The 10,613-nt window shown below is 28.4% G+C and overlaps 1 protein-coding gene across 2 annotated transcripts; it reads left to right on the top strand.

Annotated features, from left to right (window-relative positions):
* Positions 1-6,282: 6,282 nt before the first annotated feature.
* TPS9 (trehalose-phosphatase/synthase 9) lies at positions 6,283-10,613 on the top strand. Of its 2 annotated transcripts, none has more exons than XM_022920326.2 (4): positions 6,283-6,464; positions 7,404-9,426; positions 9,519-9,792; positions 9,916-10,613. In XM_022920326.2, the coding sequence occupies exons 2-4, from the start codon at positions 7,439-7,441 to the stop codon at positions 10,237-10,239; spliced, it is 2,586 nt and encodes an 861-aa protein (XP_022776061.2). In that variant the 5' UTR covers positions 6,283-6,464; positions 7,404-7,438; the 3' UTR covers positions 10,240-10,613. The 2 variants fall into 2 exon arrangements, with proteins under 2 accessions (XP_022776061.2, XP_022776060.2); XM_022920325.2 differs by having other exon boundaries at positions 6,283-6,470.

The following is a 10,613-nucleotide window of genomic DNA, read 5'->3' as shown; positions in this document are numbered from 1 at the left end:
TTCTATATTTTATTATTTTATCAAATTTATTGATTTACTATTTTTTTTTCATTTTGTATTCTAAGAAATAGTCGCATCAGCCAACTTGCCACATATCATTAAGAAAAAATAATCTTATTAATTTAACCGTAATTATTGATGGATGGATCAAAATTTATGTTTAATTTTATTAATTTAAAATATTATATGAAAATAAAATATATAAATGATATAGTTTAAAATTTTAATAATTATTATATATTAGTTTAAAAAAATTAAAATATATAATTTATATTTTCGTATCGATACAAATTATAATACATAATTTTCATATAAAATATTATACAAATATATAAATTTTAATATTTTATATTAGATAAATATACGAATATTTAAATCTATTCACATTAATAAAAGTTTATGAACCCAAATCTTCACAATAGAATAAAAGGGACAAAAATTCATCATTTCAATAAGTGCAAAGATGAAATTTATAATTTAACTAAACATAAAATCATACTATACATATAAAGGCGTTATTCATCTTTTCATATATCAAATTTGTTTCAAGCGCATGTATAATCTGTCATAATCTATAATTATTAAATAAATATATCGAGTAAGTTAATTAATGCATAAGATAAAAAAAAAATTTTATGATAGCCAATTCATATCATATAGATTTTTATATATATACAAGATTTGGGGATAGATGAGAAGATGACTTGATTTGAAACAAAACCTTCATGCATTTTTCAGGGTTTCTTTGTCATTAGAATAAAAAGGTGAAGGCTTTCTTAACATATAGTTAAAACTTAACACTTCTTAAAGTTGTTGTTAATTATACATTTGGCCAGGGTGAATCCAAATGGTGCATGGATACCTTAAAAATTAAAAATTTTAAAATATTTTTGTCTTGAACAATGAACACCTCTATTTTTTTTTTCTTGACACATCAAAAAGTAAAAAATAAATAAAAGAAACATTTCCCCTGACACTTCCAATATTTTTTAAAACACTATTTTCATTAATAAATTTGATAAATATATTGATAATATTTTATATATATTATAAATCAACATTCCAAAAATTTTTCTAAATCCGCTATTATATTTAGCATAAAAAAATGTTTCATTGTTAGTGGGTAGGTGATATCCACGAACAATTAATGTTGAAGTTTCGTCCAAGTAAAGTTTGCCTTTTTAGGTAAGACACTTGAGTCTAACATAAACAAAATTAGTAATAACACGTGATTCTCATCAACAATAAATGTTCGAACAACAATTTTGTAGCATGTTAGAATTATAATAATAGACGTTTTTGTAAATTTGGCATACAAAACATGAACTTTAGTATTTATTAAATATGATAATTTTATAGACAATATAATATTATAAAAATAATATAAAAATAAAAAAATAATATGATTTAAAATTTTGATAAAAATTATGTCTTAAGCTAAACACAAAAAATATGTTTTGATTTTAGCTTACTAACATAAATTATAATATGATAATTTTTATTTTTATACATGTTTAATACAAATCAGTAAAACATAAATATACAAATTATAATTAGAGATATCAATAAATAAGATATGAACGAATAAAACATTCTTTATCCCTATTTCAATTTTTTTATATTATACTTATCATCATACTTATATCCAATGAATATTTAAATCTACCTCATCTCATTATTGTGGGGATTTAATTGGTACAAATAATCCCCTTATTTGTAAATTTTTTTAAAGAAAATAAAAACAAATTTTCTTTTTTTTTATTTTTCTCTTTTATATTTGTGTAATTTTTATAAATATATATTTTTAAATAAAATATATTAAATCTAATTAATTTAAAATAAAATTTTATCTATATATATATATATATATATAGTTTGATAAGAATAAGAGAAACATATTATATTATCCATTATTATTTTTATATTCAATAAATATTTTAAAATTATATCTATTTTTATTTTAATCTTTAAAATGTAATATCTATCTTTTATTTTTATTTGATTAAAAATTAAGTTTCCCTTCAAATATGAATAAAATTGATATATCTAATTATAACAATAACATTTGCTAACATGGAATATTGAAAAGTTGTCCAAATTGAGCTTTTGTTTTGAGTAGTGAAAGTTTAGGCTTCGTTTGGTTGGAGCAAATATTTTTTCTTTTTTCTTTTTTTTTTCAAAAAGTACTTTTTATGTTTTATTTTTTGTTTTTTAAAAGATATATATGATAAACAAAAATAAAAATTATTTTGTAAAATGTAAAAATAAGAAAATAAATAAAATATTCAATAATATTACTATTATTATCATTTAATTATAAATATAATATATATTTACTAATTAATGATATTAAAAAGTATTTAAATATGATAACTTAAAAAACATAAATAAAAAAATAATATATATCTCTTGTTTTTACAATAAAAAATATCTTTTTTTTTTGTTTTCATATTTTATCTATTTTTATTTTTATTTTCTAAAAAAATATTTTTATTTTTAATTATCAAATATATTTTTACTAATATTTTTTGTTTTCTTAAAAAATAAAAATAAAAAATAACTCTGAAATCAAACACTACTTTAAATTTTAACAAAAACAAAACAAAAATGGCGCTTGACGTTTATCAATAAATAACTCAACCAATTATCTGTAACCTAGCGTGTTGTTGTGCATACTACTTTTATTTGAAAGAGAAGGTGCTTTACATTTCTGAAAAAATAAAACATAAAAAATAAAGGAAAAAGAGGGTCGGTATACCGAACAGAAAACTTGAGAGGAAAACGGCACTTCAATCTTATATCCCCTTAAACTTCTCTATGACAATGAAAATTTTAAATAAAAACCCATCATGTGGATCTTTTTTATATAGGTGTTTATAAATCGGATTTGGTTTGATTCACATCTATTAAACCATGTCTAAGATTCCACTTATTTTGTTTTTTAAGTTTGTTTAATTTAAATTTATTATTAAATATTTAAAAAATTTTAAATTATATTTTAAAATTAATTAAAATAAAATAATATTAAATAATAAAATATTTTCATAAATAGGATCAAACTTGATAAATTTTATTTAATTTTTGCCTAATAAAAATGATGAAAAAAATAAAGATAAAAATTTTCTTAATTCAATACTTAAAATTTATTATCACTTTTTTATTTTATAATTTAATTATTAAATTAATAAATTTTTTATTTTTAGTCTTTTTCATCCGCTTTATCAAATAAATTTAACTCAAAATGTAACGAATCATTCAATCATTGAACAATTTAATGATATAAAATAAAATAAAAGATTATTACTAAATATTTTTAACTGTTCAATTATCTTACCCTACTTTTCCTTTATTTATTTTAAAATTTTATTTTTTAGGAAAAAAATATGCACCAATAATTCAATTAAATTAAATATTTGAATGTAATTATTTGATTATCTATAAAATAACATTATTCAGTGGACACTTCAATGGTAGTATTTTTTATTTTGAAATTTAAAACTTAGGGGCAAAGCCTAAAAGGGAAGAAATAGTGTGGGGCCAACAATATTTGGTAGAAAAGCAGGAAGCAAGCACCCAGCACAGGAGAGCCAAGATTTTTAAATTTTAAAGTGGGTAAGGGCAATGCTAATGCTAATGCTTATCCATATTGCCAGCTACGACGAAAATGCATCAATTGGCGTGCTGTCTGCAGTCATACACTCTCCCCTTCGAAGTCAAAGTCTTTTTTTTTTTTTTTCATTTAAAAAAAAAACTATTAAATTTTAAATTTTTAAATAATTACAAATATTGTGGCAACAAACAGGCAGGCAGGCAAGCAGGCAGGCTCAAGCTGTCATTTATTAGCAAACAGCTCACCTCATCCACTTCGAAGTTCCAACCTCTAACAATTAATTAATTGCCTTTTGCTTACTACCCATGGCATGAGCCGAATTTACAACAATAACCTCCATCTCCAATTTTGAAATTGGACCAGGAATATTCCCTTCCATTTGTAGTTTTTTTTTTTTTTTTAATAATAAATTTGTTATTAAGAGGAAAAGAATGGGACTGCGAGATTGTGCTTTAGACCTGTCGGCTGGTGCATGCACCCAATTTCTATGCAAAAATGTGTGATATTTTGTAAAGCCTAGAAATATCTACTTAAATCTTTATTCATAACTATGAGTACATTTGAGGAGTCTTTTCCTTAAAGATGAAGAAATAATACTTATATTTAAGAACGGATAGGGGGGGAGAACAAGCAATTAGATCACATTTCAGCATTAGTATTCACTAATATTAACGTAAATTAAGTGATAAAGTCAAATAAAAAAACTTGTAGCCAATGAACTTTTATTTTAATATGTTAAAATCAATTTTAAAATTAAAATTTTAGATTTTGAATCTCAATCATAAGTAGAAAAAACAAAAAATTATTGAACATTTGGTTTAGAAATTGAAGTAAACTAATTTGTTAATAATTTTTTTATAAGAAAAATTAATAGAATTATTGAGTGTCTTTACTTGATGATATTACTATTGCTTAATATAAAAAATTATAATATTAGGATATAAGTGTTTATATTAGAAATTTAGAATTTCACTCTCAACCATTAAAATCAATTTTGAGTGCTATATATATATATATTAAGTTGAAATAAGAATTTGCCATGAATGATAAGACTTTTAACATACTAAAATACCAATTTCCAAATTCCAATAATTGCTACAGTGCATCTGTTAACTAAGATATTGAAAGCAATCCTAAGAAAATTCCAAATTTGCAATGCACAAAGGATAATGTTATTTTACCAATCACTAGAATAGGTAGGGTTTTTTTTGGATTTAGAATCCATCAAAAATAAATAAATAACATTTAGGTGCCTAGCCTTAATCCCTCCACATTTGACCTAAGTTTTGTCGATTAATTTAATATAAGAAATTAAGTATGCTAGACAAAGTGAAAATGTGCCTTGGAGGATAATATTTTTTATTCAATACCTAAATTTACACTTCTTGTTTCCTCATTATTATAGCTTAACTTTGGGAATGACTTAAAATGAGCAATCTTTTTCTTTTATTTGAAAACTTTTTTATGTTGAATGTTCCTATAATAATTTTTTGATAAATTGCCAAATTTCATTATAAATTATGTATATTTTTATTTGATTTTAAAATTTGTAATAATAATAATATTATTATTATATTAATAATTATTTTATTAGAGCACCAACTCGGGGGTCCCAACCCCACAATAGGTAAGTTGGTGCTGATTTCCATAATATCGATGTTGAAGAAGTAAGGTCAAAATTTTCTTTCTTCCAAAAGAAATACTACATTAAGAAAACACAAAAAATTCTACTATATCATTCTTATATATGTAGTCATCAACAACACGACTTTGGTCACTCGAACAATTCCACAAATCAATTCTAAAATAATTCTCCACTAGTCACAACATCAAAAGATAAGGAAAAAAAATTCTCCACTTGTAGTGAATGAAACGAAGTTTCCTTTTAAATAATAATTCAAATAATTTAGACGAACTATACATTGATTATGCCTGCATTTTATGAAAACACAAATGATGAAATAAATAATTTATTAAATTTAATGAAAATTTTTGTTATTCTCAATACAATTATCCTTAAAAATACCCTTTTAAAATTTTTTACCCTTTTTTCTTATTTTAAAATTGGACCACAAACAATCTTAAAATCATAAAAGTAGTAAAAGAAATTAATTAGTTACTTAATTTTTTTTGGATAATTTAATTACTTATGATTTTTATTAATAAATTTATAATATTAGACCATGTAAAAACTTATTTCATTTTCGAAACTAAGTTTCAAAATGATATGATTAGATATGATAATTTTAAATATAATACAATGATATAATATAAAATAATATAAATATATATAAATAATTATATTTAAAATTTTAACGAAATCTTTATATGAATTTTATAAAAACAAAGAAATGTGTTATATTTAATATATTAACATAAAATTTTTTTTACTTTAAAGACATTAAATACGAAATAAATAAATATAAATAAATCAATTAACAAACTTATTTATAATAATAATTTATCGCTGTTGACAAGTTTCACATAAAAGGGTATATATGTAAAAACAGCAGCTTAAACCAAAAATAGTAAACCATGGTTAAAAAAGTAACCCTGGTAAAGAAGGCAAACTTTGATATTATCCTATTAGCAAATAGCAATATAAAATAAATATATATACAAATATATATAAACATACTGTATATATTTTCTCCATTTTTTTTCACTTTCTCATTCATTGTTTAATTTTCTCTCTTGTATTGAAAATCCAACGCATCCTCCATTTTCTCCCTTCCTCTTTCCTCACGCGTTCTTTCTCTTTCTACTTTATCTTCTTCAGATTTAACGAACTTTCCGATTTCCGTTCAAACCAAAACCGCTTCTCATTGCCTGCAATTTTTTCAACCGCCGCAACGTACGGGTAAGCAGCTCCTTCCACAATTTTGACCGTTGCACCGTCGTTTTGTTAACTCCCTCTTTTTTTCTTGATCTATTTTTGACTCACTATTAGTTTCTTCGACTTTTCCTTATCATTTGTTTGGTGGCTTAGAAAATGCCGGAAAACAAACCAAATCGGTGTTTTTCTTCTTCTCTTTTTTTATTTTCACTTTTTTAATGTCGTTTATTTTGGTTACGTTAAACTGAGGAATAGGATAGTGTTGATCAGTTTTGTCTTTATGATTTTAATACTATGATAATAAGATATTCGATCAATTATTAGAATATTTATGTTCTGCTGAGTGTTGATCAGTGTTTGTTTTGGCGTGTAACTTCCACTATGAACTGTGTTATTACTTTTTAATTTTTGTTTTTTTTTTTTACTATATTAATTCGTTGAATTTGGCTGTGACCTTAGTTTTTTTTTTTTTTTTTTTGTTGCAGTTCGTTCTTTGGTTATGAAATTGGCACTACTCCTTCTATCCTTTATTTTTTAAAAAAATATATATTAAATTTTTTTTGTAGAAAAATTGCCTATGATCAAAGAAAGGTTTCGGATCTTGTTTCCGCTAGGAAGTGGACTAAGGAAACTGCCATTTAAATATTCTTAAGGCTTCTTTTGTACTTTTTGTTATCATTATTTTTTGTTTTAGTGTTATTATTAACTGAACATGTTATATGAATATGCAAAAGAATGATCAGCTAGAGAATGTTGAAAAATATTGTGAAAAGTCAAAATTATAGAAAAAAATCTAGAAAGAATGATCCCCCTTTGATATCCTATAAAGTGCAAAAATAATTACTCTGTTTAAGATCGAAGCAATCATAAGAAATCATGGCGTTTAATGCTTTGCAAGGCTTGCTTGATTAATGTGCATGAGCTCAATTGATTTGTATATCTTTTTCCTGTGTGTAGGTCTGTAGACATTTTTTCGTAAAACAAAATCTTTAATGGCATCAAGATCATGTGCAAATTTTTTACACTTAGCCTCTGGGGACCTACTTGATATTCCTCAAACTCCGAGAGCTCTTCCTAGGGTAATGACTGTTCCTGGGATCATCTCTGACCTGGATTCCTTTAGCAGTAATGATGGGGATTCAGATGTTACTTCATCTGGTTGTAGAGAACGTAAAATTATAGTGGCAAATATGTTACCTTTGCATGCTAAAAGAGATGCTGAAAATTCTAAATGGCGCTTCAGCTTGGATGAGGATTCACTTTTACTACAACTAAAGGATGGGTTTTCTCCTGAAACGGAGGTTATATACGTGGGATCTCTCAAGGTTGACATAGATCCCAGTGAACAGGAAGAAGTTGCCCAAAAACTTTTAGAGGATTTTAATTGTGTTCCTACATTTCTACCTCATGATTTGCAGAAGAAGTTTTATCTTGGGTTCTGTAAACAGCAGTTGTGGCCAATTTTCCACTACATGCTGCCCTTGTGTCCTGACCATGGTGATCGGTTTGATCGTTTTCTATGGCAGGCATATGTTTCTGCAAATAAAATATTTGCTGACAAGGTTATGGGAGTCATAAACACAGATGATGACTGTGTCTGGGTTCATGATTATCACCTGATGGTTCTTCCAACATTTTTGAGGAAACGCTTTCATAGAATTAAGCTTGGGTTCTTCCTCCACAGCCCATTTCCTTCATCAGAAATATACCGAACATTGCCTGTTCGGGATGAAATACTGAGGGGACTGCTGAATTGTGATCTAATTGGCTTTCATACATTTGATTATGCACGGCATTTCTTGTCTTGTTGCAGTAGAATGCTGGGCCTTGATTATGAATCTAAAAGAGGACACATTGGTCTTGATTACTTTGGGCGCACAGTGTTCATTAAAATACTGCCAGTAGGAGTTCATATGGGTAGACTTGAATCAGTGTTGAGTCTTCCCTCTACTGCTAACAAGGTCAAAGAGATTCAGAAACAGTTTGAAGGGAAAGAATTGATTCTTGGCATAGATGACATGGACATTTTCAAAGGCATCAGTCTGAAGCTACTGGCTGTAGAGCAGCTTTTACAGCAGCATCCAGACTTGCAGGGTAAAATAGTCCTGGTTCAGATTGTGAATCCTGCAAGGGGCTTTGGGAAGGATGTCCAGGAAGCAAAGAAGGAGACTTATCTGACTGCTAAAAAGATCAATGAGGTTTATGGTTCACCCAATTATCAGCCGGTGATTTTGATTGATCGTCCTGTTCCCCGTTATGAGAAATCTGCCTATTATGCACTAGCAGAATGTTGCATCGTAAATGCTGTGAGGGATGGGATGAACTTGGTTCCTTACAAGTATATTGTTTGTAGGCAGGGGACTCCTTGCATGGATGAGGCTTTGGCTGTAAAGTCAGATTCTCCACGAACAAGCATGCTTGTTGTGTCTGAGTTCATTGGTTGCTCACCTTCTTTAAGTGGAGCAATTAGGGTAAATCCATGGGATATTGATGCTGTGGCTGAGGCCTTAAATACAGCAATTACCATGCCTGAGTCCGAGAAGCAATTGAGACATGAGAAACACTACCGTTATGTCAGTACTCATGATGTGGCTTATTGGGCTCACAGCTTTGCACAGGACTTGGATAGAGCATGCCAAGATCATTATAGTAAACGTTGCTGGGGCATTGGTTTGGGTCTTGGTTTCAGAGTTCTGTCTCTTTCTCCAAGTTTTAGGAGGCTATCTATTGATCACATTGTTTCGGCATATAAACGAACAAATAGAAGAGCAATATTTTTGGACTATGATGGCACTGTTGTTCCTGAAGCTTCCATTATTAAAATTCCTAGCCCTGAAGTTATCTCTATCCTTAAGACCCTTTCTGATGACCCTAAGAATACTGTGTTTATTGTCAGTGGCAGAGGGAGAACTTCACTTAGTGATTGGCTTGCTCCATGTGAGACGCTGGGAATAGCTGCTGAACATGGGTACTTCATAAGGTACATTTATTAACATGTCTTGAATGTTTAGCCAGTAATGAATCTAAATGCCTTAACATAAACTGAGCTCATTTTCCTTTCTCCTCCTGCAGATGGAGTAAAGACTCTGAATGGGAAACCAGCCCTGTGGGTGCTGACCTTGAATGGAAAAACATTGTGGAACCTGTTATGAGCTTGTATAGAGAGGCAACAGATGGCTCCAGCATAGAGACCAAGGAGAGTGCTTTGGTGTGGCACCATCAAGATGCAGACCCTGACTTTGGATCATGCCAAGCCAAGGAATTGTTGGATCATCTGGAAAATGTTCTTGCAAATGAACCAGCAGTTGTTAAGAGAGGCCAGCATATTGTTGAAGTTAAACCACAGGTATGACAAAAGTGATTTTTCCCTCCTAAATGCTGACACCTGTTTTTTTTTTCCCCTTTCTCATATTTATGTCTGTAGCATAGTTGAATCAAGCTTTCTCAGCAATGTTCTTTTATCATTCAGGGAGTAAGCAAAGGGCTGGTTGCAGAAAAGGTTCTCTTCAGAATGGTCAATGGTGGGAAACCACCTGATTTTGTAATGTGTGTTGGTGATGATAAATCCGATGAAGATATGTTTCAGAGCATATTAACATCAGTTTCTAATCCATCATTGCCTGTGGCTCCAGAAATCTTTGCATGCACTGTTGGGCGAAAGCCTAGCAAAGCTAAGTATTACCTCGATGATGCTGCTGACGTTTTGAAATTGCTTCAAGGCCTTGCAACTTCTACAATTTCGAAGCCCTGGTGCCTTCCTGAGATGCAGGTTTCCTTTGAGAGTTCTGATTGACGTAAGCAGGGTGGCTGGCTCAAATTTACCAATTTTACACATTGGAGTGATCGATTTGCTTCGGGGGATTCCCTTGAATGAGGGAAAACTGGATCGTTAAATTATCTGAATCATTGTTGGTACTTTCCAGATATAGTTGTAAATGTGATACCAGCTCTGGAGATTGTTCTTTTGGTTGGGAGCTGAATGGCAGATTAACTGCCACAACGTACCTGACAATGCTTATTCGTTGTATATGGATTTTCTGGTGCCAACAAAAAGCGAATGGGATCGGTTCTCGCTTGTTTATAGTGGTTTTATTGATTAGAGGCACCGTTGATATTGTATAGATACATTGCTCTCCAATACAAAATGCCAATTTGATTTCAGTTTAA

Source organism: Durio zibethinus, chromosome 2 (assembly GCF_047325235.1).
Source record: "Durio zibethinus cultivar Kanyao isolate XHJ-2024 chromosome 2, ASM4732523v1, whole genome shotgun sequence".
Lineage (NCBI taxonomy): Eukaryota > Viridiplantae > Streptophyta > Magnoliopsida > Malvales > Malvaceae > Durio > Durio zibethinus.
The sequence above is the reverse complement of the archived record's forward strand: the minus strand, read 5'-3'. Positions and strand labels throughout refer to the sequence as shown.

Coding starts and splice junctions, on each gene's coding strand:
- TPS9 (XM_022920326.2), top strand. CDS start 7,439: ATGGCATCAAGATCATGTGCAAATTTTTTACACTTAGCCTCTGGGGAC. Junction 9,427..9,518: donor GAACATGGGTACTTCATAAG/GTACATTTATTA, acceptor CTCCTCCTGCAG/ATGGAGTAAAGACTCTGAAT. Junction 9,793..9,915: donor TTGTTGAAGTTAAACCACAG/GTATGACAAAAG, acceptor TTTATCATTCAG/GGAGTAAGCAAAGGGCTGGT.